At 41.1% G+C, this 14998-nt stretch overlaps 1 protein-coding gene across 25 annotated transcripts in view; it reads left to right on the forward strand.

Moving 5' to 3' along the window:
* Positions 1-14998, forward strand: part of LOC128684052 (uncharacterized) — a 1018196-nt gene that overhangs the window by 606184 nt on the left and 397014 nt on the right. For all 25 annotated transcript variants that reach the window (XM_070091648.1, XM_070091672.1, XM_070091678.1 and 22 more), the window contains one exon: positions 2562-2713. In XM_070091648.1, the coding sequence (XP_069947749.1) occupies positions 2562-2713 (152 nt within the window). The remainder of the gene's footprint in view (positions 1-2561; positions 2714-14998) is intronic.

Here is a 14998-nt window from a genome sequence, read left to right on the forward strand (position 1 = left end):
CCGCAATAAAAATGTCACATTAGTTGCACTTGTGTCCTTTTACTTTACATATTGTCGGTAATTCTACCAGCATTTTCACAAATTATCGACTGCATAACACTATCTCCTGCTAATTGTTTTTGGTTGATCCACACTAACAACAAATCTCAACGTCTTTGAGTATTTGCAGTCTCTTTTTTGGTGAGCATATCTACCCCTTTCACAACAACAGCTTCCTTGATTTCCTTTTTCTTCGAGACGATGGAAGTGATCATTTAATGGAGTTTTCCGTACATCCTGCTGAGCTCAGCCACGCACACCACATTCATATTTTGCGATGATTTCTTTCTTTAATTCTATCATGTTTCTCACCTTCTTTACCAAAGGGCTGGCACTAGAATCTTTCTTTGGGCCCATGGTGGCTTATTTAGCAGTTTCAAGCACCAAAAACAATGGATTGTTACGAAATGTATCATATGAACACGTGGAGTGAAGGTCACTCATGCAGAAACAGTGCCACACTGATGCTGTGAATGTTGTGTGGGAGCCGTTTTGTGCACCCAGCTGCCCCCAGCCGCACGGACACGTTCCATACGATGAATGTATCGCGAGGCAAATCATGAACCATGAGGCTTTTTGATGAAAAAAGTTGCCAAAAGTCAACATTCATGAAACGTGAGGCTCACGAAACTCAGGGGTCTGCTGTAAAAATTTTTAATACACTGGCCATCTCTCATCAAGGCAGGGTGACCTGAAAAAAGAAAGTGGAAACACACATACTGTGCTATCATTTACTGTCTTGTTAGAAGTACTTTATGTAAAAATAACCAAATAAAAGGTAAAGCCAGCTATATATAATAATATATTAATACGTATCTTTATTTCTACAAGTACATATCAAGGTATACAGGCCTAGCTGACATCAATGACATACTACTGTATGGAAAGCTACTTGTTATGCTGAGCATTTTGGGCAAATTAGGTCAGTTTTGTCCCAGGATGTGACCCACACCGGTCCACTAACACCCAGGTACTCATTTTATACTGATGGGTGAATAGGGACAGCAGGTGTCTTATGGAAACATGTCCCTAATGTTTTCCAGCTGTATCAGAGATTCGAACTCCAGACCTCATTGTGTGAGCTGAGTGCGCGACCTGTTATGTGGGCATTGTCACGCCCACATAACAGGTGTTGCCATGCTCATACACAGGTGTTGCCACACCCACATAACAGGTGTTGCCACGCCCACAAACACAAGTGTAGGTAACACTTGTAAATGTTTACTCTCTCAGCCCCTCATCGATGTGTGTGTGTGTGTTTGTGCAGGTGTTCACTTGTCCAGTGTGTGAATGTTGGTTAATTGGGTTTAAAGCCTATTGACTACTCAAAGGATCATCAAGGCTTCAGGTAACCTCTTTATCATTAGTCAAGAATACTGTCAATTGTATTCAACAAATTGGTTTCATTGCAGTAAACGAAGTAAGACTTCTGAACAGCTTCAGATCTTAAACACTGATGTTCCTTACTCTTATGCTGAGAGAAACAACTCTCAGTGTACATATTTTATCCTGAGTCTGGAGGCGCACCACATTCACTAGTTAAGAGCAGTATTATCTTCCCCTGGATTAATCTGCTGCACATTTATATATTGTAGATAGTCGTAATGACCCTCGGGTAGTAGATAGTCTTAATGACCCTCGTATTGTAGATAGTTTTAATGACCCTCGTGTAGTAGATAGTCTTTTTAGTATGATAATAAGATGTTATCTTCATTATAGAATAATAAGAAAATATTATAACCTTTATATTATAATAATAAGGTAAAAGGACCCCAATGGAAATAAGTCACTCTGTCTGACTTTTTTGGGTTATCCTAGGTTCTCTACACACATATGCTGCTATGTATGGTGGGATTGAACTCCAGGAGCCAATTGCTGACCAAAGAACATGATAATGCTTGCATACCTCCTGGTGAAGGTGAAGCCAGGAATAATAAAGAAAACTGCATCCCCTGAGTCTCGTTAAGTTACGCTGATCTTTTCTAATTAGGAAAAATAGAAATACACAATATAAGACGAGACTGTATGTGTACAATTTTAAGCATGCCAATAATTCCGAGGGAGAGGGGTCGATGAGGACTTGTACGAAGGTTACTGACTGCATCACCTAACATGGCACTATGTTACTTTGCAGTCTTAATGTAGTGAAAGAGGTCGCATATAAGAAAGAATATCGGTCATTATTTTTACAGCAAGTTTATTTTCTTACATTTTTACTTTGTTGGATTTAGTTTGCTATGTATATATATATAACTCTTATTTTAAATACTGGTATCTATTATTGGACTTCAGTTCTGAAGGTGGAAAGTACGTATAGTGTCTATAATATGAAAGAGGGATTGGGATGTTGTGATTCCAGGGATCATCAGAATTGTGATGTCTGTACATTTCTGGCAAGAGAGCTATTGAATGAGTGATGGTGAATGTATTCCCTACCTTCGATCGCCCTATCTTGGTGGAAGATTGTCGATGCGGCAAAAATTTACGTGGGAAATAAAAAGGCTTCTGTTTTTGTGTTGCAGGCACTGGAGGAAGAGGCTGAGGATCTGGAGGAGGAAGTGGAGGGTCTTGAAAGTCAGGCTGAGGTGGTGTTGCAGTACCTACACACCGTCAGTGCTGTTGCCTACGCCGCTGCTAAGGAAAAGCTGGAGAGGCTCATCAGGAGACATCCAGAGTGAGTACTGGTGTTGCTGTTGCACTCTGCTGCTTCCCCTCAACCCCTGGTCACACTCGTCACCGCCGCTACTCCTAAAGTGCACTGCCCTCTCACCCTCTAAAATTTGAGTCTTTTAATGGCACTTCGCATCTCAGAGACATGGAAAAATCAGTCACATTACCATGGCTGGAGTAATTCACAAGTAACCCACAATTCGTGGACCATTATCAGATCCTCTCCAAATTGTGGGCTGGATACGAATTTGCTTTTCAATATAATTAAATTTTTCCCTTGAAAAAAAAGGCTTAAGAAAAGTTTTGATGGTTCAGATTTTGAGATAAGGGCAGAATTGCAACACGAGTGGAGTAGCGATGGTACACTGCTGACAAGAGTGAAGGAAACATGCTGTACAATAAGCTTTGATCTGAGTAAACTTTTCGCTCTATGGCATGACATGAAGCTCGACGAGAAATTTGCCCCAATAAAAGCTTGTTCCGCAACATGTTTTATCTTCAGCTTAAGTGAACTAGGTACAACCTTGCTCACGTGCAGTCCTGTTATTAAGGGTGTCCTGCCGCCACAATCATAATGTTCAAGCAAATATACAAAGTAAATTAATGATATTTCAGGCATGTGATTTAGATCATTCTGTAGTCAAAAATTCCAAGAGATGGAATAATTTGTGTTATGGCGGAAGGCAGAGGAGAGGAGCGAGTGTGAGCCACTATCCTAGCTAGACCCAGCAACTGAGGGCGTAGTTCACACATGCCATGAGGTTTTGTGGTGTTACTGGGAATTTCCTGAGAAATATGCTGCGAGAGTGTGCTGAGTCAAGGTAAGTTATTTTCTCAGGTATTCCTGGTAATACAACACGGTACTGCTGAGTGCCTGAGTTAACGGGCTGCTGCTGAGACTACTGTCAGTGAGTGCCCACAGGGACAGTACCTCTGTCTGTTGGCAAACCTTACGCACCTGGGTCTGGCTTGGATTGAAGCTATTGTTTTCTTGCGTGTTCTTTTTTTTTTTTTATATGTTGCGTATACCCGTACAGTAGATGCAGGAGAGTTCGTTAAGTTGTTACTTCGGCTAATAAGTCTTTTTGGGCAACAATATTCTTATTTATCATGGTTTTATCAGCTTCTGGTCATTTTGAACCACGCTTGATTGCTCCTTACCATGATTCTGATTGCTTCTTACTACGAATCTGACTTTATGAACATAAAAGCCGTGCAGCAATATTTTTTTTGGCGTAAATCTGAAAATAAGCACGATTTATTATAAGCAATATTTGACCTTTATATGTCCTAATATATAGAAATATACCTCGGTGGACTAGTGAGGAAAACGAGAATTTCGCAGAAAAATGACGACCTGTACAATGTTGTACATTGTGCAAGAAAGGTATAAAATACCGACAATATGAAAGTTAAGACACATGTGCAACATCTGGATATCTTTATTGTAGACGTTTCGCCATCCAGTGGCTTTATCAATACAGATTCTAGGACATAATAGGAAGACAGTGAAACTGTATACAAAAGATGAGGTAATCAGTCCCTCGGCCTTGGAGTTAGTGTTCACAGCATCGTGGTGGAGGAGAATCTGGAGCAAAGGCAAGAAGACTGGCGGTTATATAGGCGTCAGTGGAAGGCCTATATAACCGCCAGTCTTCTTGCCTTTGCTCCAGATTCTCCTCCACCAAGATGCTGTGAACACTAACTCCAAGGCCGAGGGACTGATTACCTCATCTTTTGTATATAGTTCTACTGTCTTCCTATTATGTCCTAGAATATGTATTGATAAAGCCACTGGATGGCGAAACGTCTACAATGAAGATATCCAGATGTTGCACGTGTCTTAACTTTCTTAATGTTGTACATTGTAGGTCATAGCTATAAACTTAACATCAACACCTTGCTGAGCAGTGAGTGTTGCAAGATTACGGAAACAAATACCGATATAACAGCTAACTCTTGCGGAGTAATTGTGTTGATTTTCGCAGTGGATAGTAGTGGATTACATACTGTATAGGCAGGTGATTCTCAAGAGTGTGGTGGGTGCTTAATTAATGTGTAACTAAGGTATTTTTTAAGGTAGCAGTGGTAGGTAGTGACTGTTGTAACATAATGTACATGTCACGTAATTGTAATACGTCTTTGATGTATTCACCCTCAGGCTGACAACACATGAGGTGTGCTTTCAGCTTGAAAGTGTGGTTCTTGCCTCAAAATGTGGTTCTTGCCTCAAAATGTGGTTCTAGTCTGAAGGTGTAGTTCTAGCCTGAAGGTGTGGTTCTAGTCTGAAGGTGTGGTTCTTGTCTGAAGGTGTGATTCTAGTCTGAAGGTGTGGTTCTGGTCCGAAGGTGTGGTTCTATCCTGAATACTCTTATGGTAGATGAAGTATTTATGTCGAGGTGTAGGCGTTGCAGCAGTGTGACGCAATAGTGCCAGGGCCAAGGTGTCACTCACATGCTCACCTGATGCCATCATCTCAAAAGATAATCATTTTTTTATAGCGGGGAAGGTGTTGGGAGCTGGTGTCAGCTTGACACTCACCAGATTCTAGATGTTACACTTAGACACAACAACAACAATAATAATAATAATAATAATAATAATAATAATAACAATAATAATAACAATAATAATAATAATAATAATAATATTTTTCCTCGTCTCCCTCTTCAGGGTCCCTCAAGGGGAGTGATCCCCTCCCTCCCTTCGATCAGCCCCATTTGCCTCTCATGCCCTAGGCTTTGTATTATCCCTTCTCATTGAGTGTTATAATACTTATTAAAGAAATACGAGAGCTACAGTTGTTGACCAGAGTTGAAGGAGGGGAGTGTGAAATTATACTAGTATGGCTGAGTTGTGGTGCTGCATTAAGTGAGGTATTCAACATTAACCTTAAGTAAGGTATTCACGGGTGTGGCTGGTGAAGTAGAATTATGATAATGTTTATATTCACTTCCATGAGTGTTACTTTGTGTGTTCTCAGATATCATCAACAAATTCTGATTAGATCGATTCTGTTTTTCAATATTTGTCCTGACTGGGTAAGACTACCGTGGTGTCACGGGGGAAGGATATATGTTAGAAGCATATTTTTCTAGAGTTAAGGCTCATTTTTCCTTGTCCACTTGAAATCTTTCAAAATAAATGTTTTTAAGGTTTCAATTTACTTGTATTAAAGCAACGTTTGAGCTTAATTTAAAATCGTGTGCAAAAGATAACACGAAGCTGAGATTATCCTTCTGTCTTGTGAGGAGGATTAGTTAGTAACCTGGTGGAGTTGTCGTTGTTTTGAGGGTTGTTTTGTGGAGTTGTCGCTTCGTGGGGTTGTCGTTGTTTTGTGGGGTTGTGATTGTTTTGGGGGGTTTCGTGAGGTTGTCGTTCCGTGAAGGTGTTGTCGTTGTTTCGTGAGATTGTTGTCGTTGTTTCGTGAGGTTGTTTTCGTTGTTTCGTGAGGTTATTATCGTTGTTCCGTAAGTTGTTTTTCCATGAGGTTGTTGTCGTTTCGTGAGGTGGTTTCATGGGGTTGTCTTTGTTTCGTGAAGTTGTCGTTGTTTCGTGAGGTTGTTGTCGTTGTTTCGTGAGGTTGTCGTTGTTTCGTGAGGTTGTTGTCGTTTCGTGAGGTTATTATCGTTCTGTAAGGTTGTTTTTCCATGAGGTTGTTGTCGTTTCGTGAGGTGGTTTCATGGGAGTTGTCTTTGTTTTATGAAGTTGTCGTTTCGTGATGTTGTCGTTGTTTCGTGATGTTGTTGTTTCGTGGGGTTGTTGTTTCGTGGGGTTGTCGTTGTTTCGTGACAAGGACAACACGTGCGTGTTTTGTCCACTGTTTAATTACTTATTTGTAGCTTCAGTAGCAGAGCTGTGCTGTGTTATCTCTTCGGTAATTATTATATATTTGTTTTTAATTTTCAGTTGTTTTAGTATATGCTACCTTCTCTTTTAATCCAGTTTATTGTTCCAACATTGTGAAAATCTCTTCTCTCCTTCCAATTCCACTCTTTTTTTTCTGAATTTACATGTGTTGTCTCTTGGTTGTCCTGCTGAAGATACTAAGAAATCTTTATTTGTTTTTTCAAGGCTTTTTGTGTGCGTGTTTGTATACATGTACTCACTCACCTAGTTGTGGTTGCAGGGGTCGAGTCACAGCTCCTGGTCCCGCCTCTATTGGTCGCTACTAGGTCACTCTTCCTGCTCCATGAGCTTTATCATACCTCTTCTTAAAGCTGTGTATGGATGCTGCCTCCACTACATCATTCCCAGACTATTCCACCTCCTGACAATTCTGTGTTTCTAACATCCCTTTGATTCATCTGAGTCTTCAACTTCCAATTGTTACCTCTTGTTGCTGTGTCCCATCTCAGGAACATCCTTCTTTGTCCACTTTGTCAATTCCTCTCAGTATTTTATATATCGTTATCATGTCCCCCCTATCTCTCCTGCTCTGCAGTGTCGTCAGGTCGATTTCCCTTAACCTCGTAGGGCATGCCCCTTAGCTCCGGGACTAGTCTTATTGCAAACCTTTGCATTTTCTCTAATTTCTTGACGTGCTTGATCAGGTGTGGGTTCCAGACCGGTGTTGCATACAATATAGGCCTGACATACACGGTGTACAGGGTCCTGAACGATCCCTTATCGAGATGTCAGAACGCTATTCTTAGGTTTGCTTGGCCCCCATATGCTGCAGCAGTTATTTGGTTAATGTGCGCCTCAGGAGATGTGCCTGGTGTTATAGTGACCCCAAGATCCTTTTCATTGAGTGAGGTTTGTAGTCTCTGGCCCCCTAGACTGTACTCCGTCTGCGGTCTTCTTTGCCCTTCCCCAATCTTCATGACTTTGCACTTAGTGGGGTTGAACTCCAGGAGCCAGTTTCTGAACCAGGCCTGCAGCCTGTCCAGATCCCTTTGTAGTTCCGCCTGGCCCTCTCCGATTGATTTCTCATCAGCTTCACATCTGCAAACAGGGACAGTTCTGAGTCTATTCCTTCCGTCATGTTCACACATACCAGAAACAGCACCGGTCCTAGGACTGACCCCTGTGGAACCCCGCTTGTCACCGGTGCCCACTCTGACACCTCGCCACGCACCATGACTTGCTGATGTCTTCCCGTCAGGTATTCCCTGATCCATTGCAGTGCCTTCCCTGTTATACCTGCTTGGTCCTCCAGCTTATGCACTAATCTCTTGTGTGGAACTGTGTCAAAAACCTTCTTACAGTCCAAGAAAATGCAGTCTACCCACCCCTCTCTCTCTTGTCTTACTGCTGTCACCCTGTCATAGAACTCCAATAGGTCTGTGACACAGGATTTCCAGTCCCTAAAACCGTGTTGGCTGTCGTTGATACGTTCATTCCTTTCTAGGTGCTCCACCACACTCCTGATAATCTTCTCCATGACTTTGCATACTCTACAAGTCAGTGACACTGGTCTGTAGTTTAGTGCTTTGTGTTTGTCTCCTTTTTTAAAAATTGGGACTACATTTTCTGTCTTCCATACCTCAAGTAGTTGCCCTGTTTCAATAGATGTATTGAAGATTGTTGTTAGTGGCACAGAGCGCCTCTGCGCCCTCTCTCAGGACCCATGGAGAAGTGTGTGTGTGTGTGTGTATTAACCTAGTTGAGGTTGCAGGGGTCGAGTCCAAGCTCCTGGCCCCGCCTCTTCACTGGTCGCTTCTAGGTCACTCTCCCTGAACCGTGAGCTTTATCATACCTCTGCTTAAAGCTATGTATGGATCCTGCCTCCACTACATAGCTTCCCAAACTATTCCACTTCCTGACTACTCTGTGGCTGAAGAAATACTTCCTAACATCCCTGTGATTCATCTGTGTCTTCAACTTCCAACTGTGTCCCCTTGTTAATGTGTCCTATCTCTGGAACATCCTGTCTTTGTCCACCTTGTCAATTCCTCTCAGTATTTTGTATGTCGTTATCGTGTCGTCCCTATCTCTCCTGTCCTCCAGTGTCGTCAGGTTGATTTCCCTTAACCTCTCCTCGTAGGACATACCTCTTAGCTCTGGGACTAGTCTTGTTGCAAATCTTTGCACTTTCTCTAGTTTCTTTACGTGCTTGGCTAGGTGTGGGTTCCAAACTGGTGCCGCATACTCCAATATGGGCCTAACGTACACGGTGTACAGGGTCCTGAACGATTCCTTATTAAGATGTCGGAATGCTGTTCTGAGGTTTGCTAGGCGCCCATATGCTGCAGCAGTTATTTGGTTGATGTGCGCTTCAGGAGATGTGCCTGGTGTTATACTCACCCCAAGATCTTTTTCCTTGAGTGAAGTTTGTAGTCTCTGGCCCCCTAGACTGTACTCCGTCTGCGGTCTTCTTTGTCCTTCCCCAATCTTCATGACTTTGCACTTGGTGGGGTTGACCTCCAGGAGCCAATTGCTGGACCAGGTCTGCAGCCTGTCCAGATCCCTTCGTAGTTCTGCCTGGTCTTCGATCGAATGAATTCTTCTCATCAACTTCACGTCATCTGCAAACAGGGACACTTCGGAGTCTATTCCTTCCGTCATGTCGTTCACAAATACCAGAAACAGCACCGGTCCTAGGACTGACCCCTGTGGGACCCCGCTGGTCACAGGTGCCCACTCTGACACTTCGCCACGTATCATGAATCGCTGCTGTCTTCCTGACAAGTATTCCCAGATCCATTGTAGTGCCTTCCCTGTTATCCCTGCTTGGTCCTCCAGTTTTTGCACTAATCTCTTGTGTGGAACTGTATTAAACGCCTTCTTGCAGTCCAAGAAAATGCAATCCACCCACCCCTCTCTCTCTTGTCTTACTGCTGTCACCATGTCATAGAACTCCAGTAGGTTTGTGACACAGGATTTCCCGTCCCTGAAACCATGTTGGCTGCTGTTGATGAGATCATTCCTTTCTAGGTGTTCCACCACTGTGTGTGTTTGCGTGCGTGCGTGTGTGTGTGTGTGTGTGTGTGTGTGTGTGTGTGTGTGTGTGTGTGTGTGTGTGTGTGTGTGTGTGTGTGTGTGTGTGTGTGTGTGTGTGTGTGTGTGTGTGTGTGTGTGTGTGTGTGTGTGTGTGTGTGTCCGTCCGTCCGTCCGTCCGTCCGTCCGTCCATCCGTCTGTCTGTCTGTGGGTTCTCGTGTGCATTGAGATGGTATCTAATACTTTCATCAATTGCTCTCTCTCTTTCAAATATATTTATATCCAGTTAATAGGATGTGAAAGAGCAAGCGTCTTACACATGTTGTCTGTGTCGTAGATAAAATATAATTGGTTAAATTTTGTTTATAGACGATTTAACCTAATTTAAAAATTGATGTGAGAAATCTACGTTTGTTGTAGGGAGGATGTGTTCCATTGGTATGGTTTTTGTCGTGAAAGATGGTGAGAGAGACATGTTTCCTGGTACACGTATTGCACTTTTTTATACAGGGGACTGTGACTTAGACCTTGAGATATAGCTCATGTATATTCCCTAGTCGATTTGTTCCTTATAGAAGGATATCCATGCTCATGGTTTTTGTTTTCATTCATTATTGCATCACTGTCGCATAATCACCTCTCTTGTCTTCGCTTTACTCCCTCTGATATATAACCGTTTATCCATCTTTATTCTTATGCCGTCTTCCCTAGCTTCCACGGTATAATATTGTGCAGAGCTTTGATTAAAGTACTGTGTAGGTAGCGTAGCAGCTACTCGAGATTCATACACAAATCGTTCGGGTAGTGCACGTAGACTTAGTGACAGAAAAATAATCCTCGGTTGTACCAAACATTGTTCAATATAAACTGTCTTCCATTAGCAGTATAAACCAATCATTTTCTCTGTACCTGTTCTCGTTAATTTAATACTTGGATAAAATATCGATGTTTTAATTAGTGCTGGCAGTGATGGTACAGTGGAGTGTGTGTGCGAGTGTCTGAAGGTGCGGGAATCTAACATTAGCCTCGGGGCGTGCAGCGACATCATTGGCTGGAAATAACTTAGCGAGCATGGCTACCCCGGTACGTGGGGTAGCCATGCTCGCTAAGTTATCTTGCGTGTTCCGTATCTATTTTTATCCTGGTCATCCTGGCGGTAAACTGGAGAGGTTATATAAGTCATTATGTTGACGCAGGATATAATTGTTGTAGGTTCTTATGAAACATGCAGCGACCTTGACTTAATGGAGTGTTGCGGTGTCCGCAGAGAACCTCGTTAAAGAAGCAGATATTTCCTCACTCGTGCCCCTTATTTCAAGTATGATTAATGAGAGGAGAATAATGATATGCAGGTACTAGTATCGCTACTTGTTATGATTATAGATGCAACTTACGACGCAGTTAAAGTGACTGGTTTCTATTGAATGAACTGAGATATAAAGTTGCCGTCTCATCAAGCTGGCTGCAAGCTGAACATGAATAGAGCATAATCAAGTCATGTTTACTGACGTTATGTATGGTGAGGGTGCGGTTCAACTGGGAAGTGAGTGAGAGGTCAGTAATAGTGTCAGTTTAACTAGGCTAGTCGCACTTCCCAAAATATAGTCAGCGTGTTTATACATATCTTAGGCACATGTTAACCCACGAAGGATCCATTAAGTTGTTTTCCTCCCGACTCCAACTGCTTTTTCATAGTCATTTGTTTGTGTACTTGGCAAGACGTGTATACACTTGCCTTATGTTTCTCTTACATTGTTCTTCAAGGTTCGTCGCCTTGTTCTCTCTACACTTCACATATTCTCTAGTTTTAGGGCTGGCATTGCATGGGTTCCAACCCCACTCCGTTCACTGAGTACTCTAAATATATATATATATATATATATATATATATATATATATATATATATATATATATATATATATATATATATATATATATATATATATATATATATATATATATATATATATATATATATATATATATATATATATATATATATATATATATATATATTCATTTATATTTGTCATATTTGTTAGTGTATATTATTTTCACAGTGCATTTATAATCGTCATTTACAAGGTGGAAAAGCTAAATAGTTAGCAAGAGCAAAGAAGTATGTTGTTTTACTGGTGTACTGACCTCTGCATTGTTGAACACTTGAGTTTACTTCCTGCAAATCCTAGGGAATTAAAGCTGTCTTAACCTGGGATATACTTGACTGTAACTATCCTATGTTTGTTATCTCTGCTTCTGCCTCACGTAGAGAAGGTAGTTTGACCCAAAAAGAAATTTTGCTTATATTTTGCACTTTTAATTAAGCCCATCCTTAAGATTTTCGACTCTACGAGAAAATGCATGACCTAACCTAACCTAGTCTAACCTAACCTAACGTAGTTTAACCTAACTTAGCCGTGCACAACAGTGGTTGCTTCTGCCGCACCTCAGGCATAGAACGAACCGCTGTCATTGAACGGATCATCTAACAAGACTCAATTCTATTGATTTACCTTGGCGAATTCAGTGATAACTAGATGTATTTATGTCTCATACGCAGTCCGAGAAAGTTATCCCCGTATTACATAACCCAAGTCAACTGCACCTCAGTGCACGCGATTGGAATAGTGCAGAGTGCGGCATAACTTGATTATGCACCTAAATGTAAGGGTTGAAGAGTTGAAGGTAATCAGAAGAGGCAATCACAAGTCATCATATGGAAACGAATATCCAAATTTATTCACTAAAAAGGGTAAATTCGGACATAATAACTCGTGTCTAATTCAGACTTTTAAACGAGACAGAAGAAATCAATATTCTAAAATACACAAGCACATAAGCCTGAAGTTCAGAAGTTGTATCAAGTTATTGAAGATAATCAGGTGTGACAATCAGAATTTATCCCTTGAAAAAAGTAATTCAGATTTTCCAATTAAAAAAAATAAATAAATTTTGACCTACACAGGTTAAAATCAATCTAAAGTTTTCCCTGCGCAAGACTGTCTACGTTTTAATAAAGTATATTTAGTAAGTTTTATGTAAGTTTAGTGTACATTACATTCAAATTTTTACCCGAGGTTTTGAGAGCACACGGATTTTACCGGCACATAAAAATATATTGATTTAGACTAGGATAACCAAATAAAATCAATCACTGTGACTAATATCTGACCAGAAGAAACATTCTCCAGTTATATTGTCACATAATAACTTACACGACCTAACATCAAGAAATTGTTCCACTTGAGGTAAACACAACAATACCAGAAGAAGATTTTTCCAATTATTACGAAGAATCCAACAAAATTTATCCCTACACAGCCTAAACCCATCAAAATTTTCATCCATTTCATACTGTGTATCAACCATTGAAGATTGATGACGACCACAATAGTTATATGTTAATAAGAAGACCACGTTAAACCCGCAGGGGTCATGTAACGCCTGTGACCTGGGAGGCATTCAGATTCAGTCCAAGTAAGGGGATGATAAGTCCAGTTCCTGGGATCAAGAGCCCTTCATCAGCATCAAGGGAAATAATGTAAAAATAATACTATACCATTTCGAGATTAAAAGTGGCAACCTGACATCTACACACTCCATTAAATATACCAACCTTCTTCTGGGCAGGAAACACCAATGTTGATATTGTGGAACTCAACAGCAGAGACTGTCTCCACCTAGCACACGGTAACAATATTGGTAATGACCTGTGAAACATTGTGTACAGGTCACCCTGGCGTGTAAATAACCCCGTGAATCATACATTGTGTACAGGTCACCCTGGCGTGTAAATAACCCCGTGAATCATACATTGTGTACAGGTCACCCTGGCGTGTAAATAACCCCGTGAATCATACATTGTGTACAGGTCACCCTGGCGTGTAAATAACCCCGTGACTCTTACCCAAGATACATTAAAACACCGTTATTATTATAATAAAAAAAAAGCGCTTAACCCACTAGGACACATCACACCATCGCGGAAAATTTGAAGCCGATCGACTAAGGCGTTCACAATTAATAAACGAAATTTTGTGAGAAAGTGAACAAAAATGTTACTGAGAATGTTCCCAAAAATAGGAAAGTTTCACTTGTTGAGCTTAAAAATCCCCCCAAAAAGTTTTTTATTATATTTTTTTCTACATTATACTTAAAATTTTCAAAAATCTCCTAAGAAAAACAAATTTAGTTTAAAAAAAATCGATAAAATTGGCACCCACACAACCCAAAATTAATAAAAAAAATGCTTCAATTTGTGATAGGGCACTAATTAGGCTTGGTGACCGACCCTTTGAGGCATTTCTGTGGTAGCTGGTTATTACAGGGGTAACTACTTAATGAACTTCACAAATTAAAATTTACTCAGTTCAAAGTAAATGAAAAGCTTTGTTTTAATTAAGCCCGCCAATGGTAAAAGTTTGAAGCCGATCAGAGAAGGCATTCTCCAATGATTCCAGTTTTTTTTTTTTAATAATTTCAGTAAAATTTCGAACTTGCAGCTACTCTGACCAAAGTTATGGGGAATCAGTCTTTTTAATAGTTTGAAGACAGCCAGAAAAAGTATTGTTTGGCTGTCGAATAAGAAATGAATGTCACTGTTTATTCAATATAACTGGCAAATTGGGAGACGTGAGCAGCCAGTGGCAGCGTTGAGCCTCGTGTTCAGGAAACACCACCAGTGGTTGCCACATTTTCACGTACACACTCCAACAACAATCCGAACATTCTTCTAAAGGTTCAAGGCCTGAGCTTGCTACCATCTGCAGCTCATAAGGCTGCCATCCCCACGAGCCCCTTCGAGGCGGGGTAGATGGCAGACCAGAGGCCTAGCTTCTCCCTACGAGCCCCGTGAGGGCGGGGAATGTGGCTAGGCCTGGGGACACTTGGTCCCAAAGATGAGGAGGTACTTGTCCCTCCTCCCATGGGAGACTTAGTCTCGAGACACTCCCCAGATAGGGAGCCAAGGCCGGGTCACCACTACTTGGAAAAGACCCGGGCCGGGAGAATACCGGTGAATAAAAAAAAAAAAAAAAACATTCTTCTATACGGACATACCCGTGTTGAAAGTTTGATGTTGATCAGAAAGGGCGTTCTCGAGGTGTCACAGAGAAACCTTCGCTCTGTTTGCAAAACTAAATTGCCGTTAAGAAGTTGTCAGTGAAAACTTTGTAGGAAGAAAACGAGGAAGAGAATTTCAACAAACATTATATGCTACTCTGTCAGGGATCCCCTATAATATTTGAGCAGCTGTTTTATTGTTTTTACACTTCCTTGATAATGTGAGAAATAACGAAAGCGCTTGGAAGTTCACTATTTTTTTAACAGCGGTTGTTTATATGCATATATGTCATGCCGAATAGGTAAAACTTGTGATTTTGGCTAAAATAGCAATGCTCTTCTTG

The sequence above is a fragment of the Cherax quadricarinatus genome, chromosome 3, assembly GCF_038502225.1.
Source record: "Cherax quadricarinatus isolate ZL_2023a chromosome 3, ASM3850222v1, whole genome shotgun sequence".
NCBI lineage: Eukaryota > Metazoa > Arthropoda > Malacostraca > Decapoda > Parastacidae > Cherax > Cherax quadricarinatus.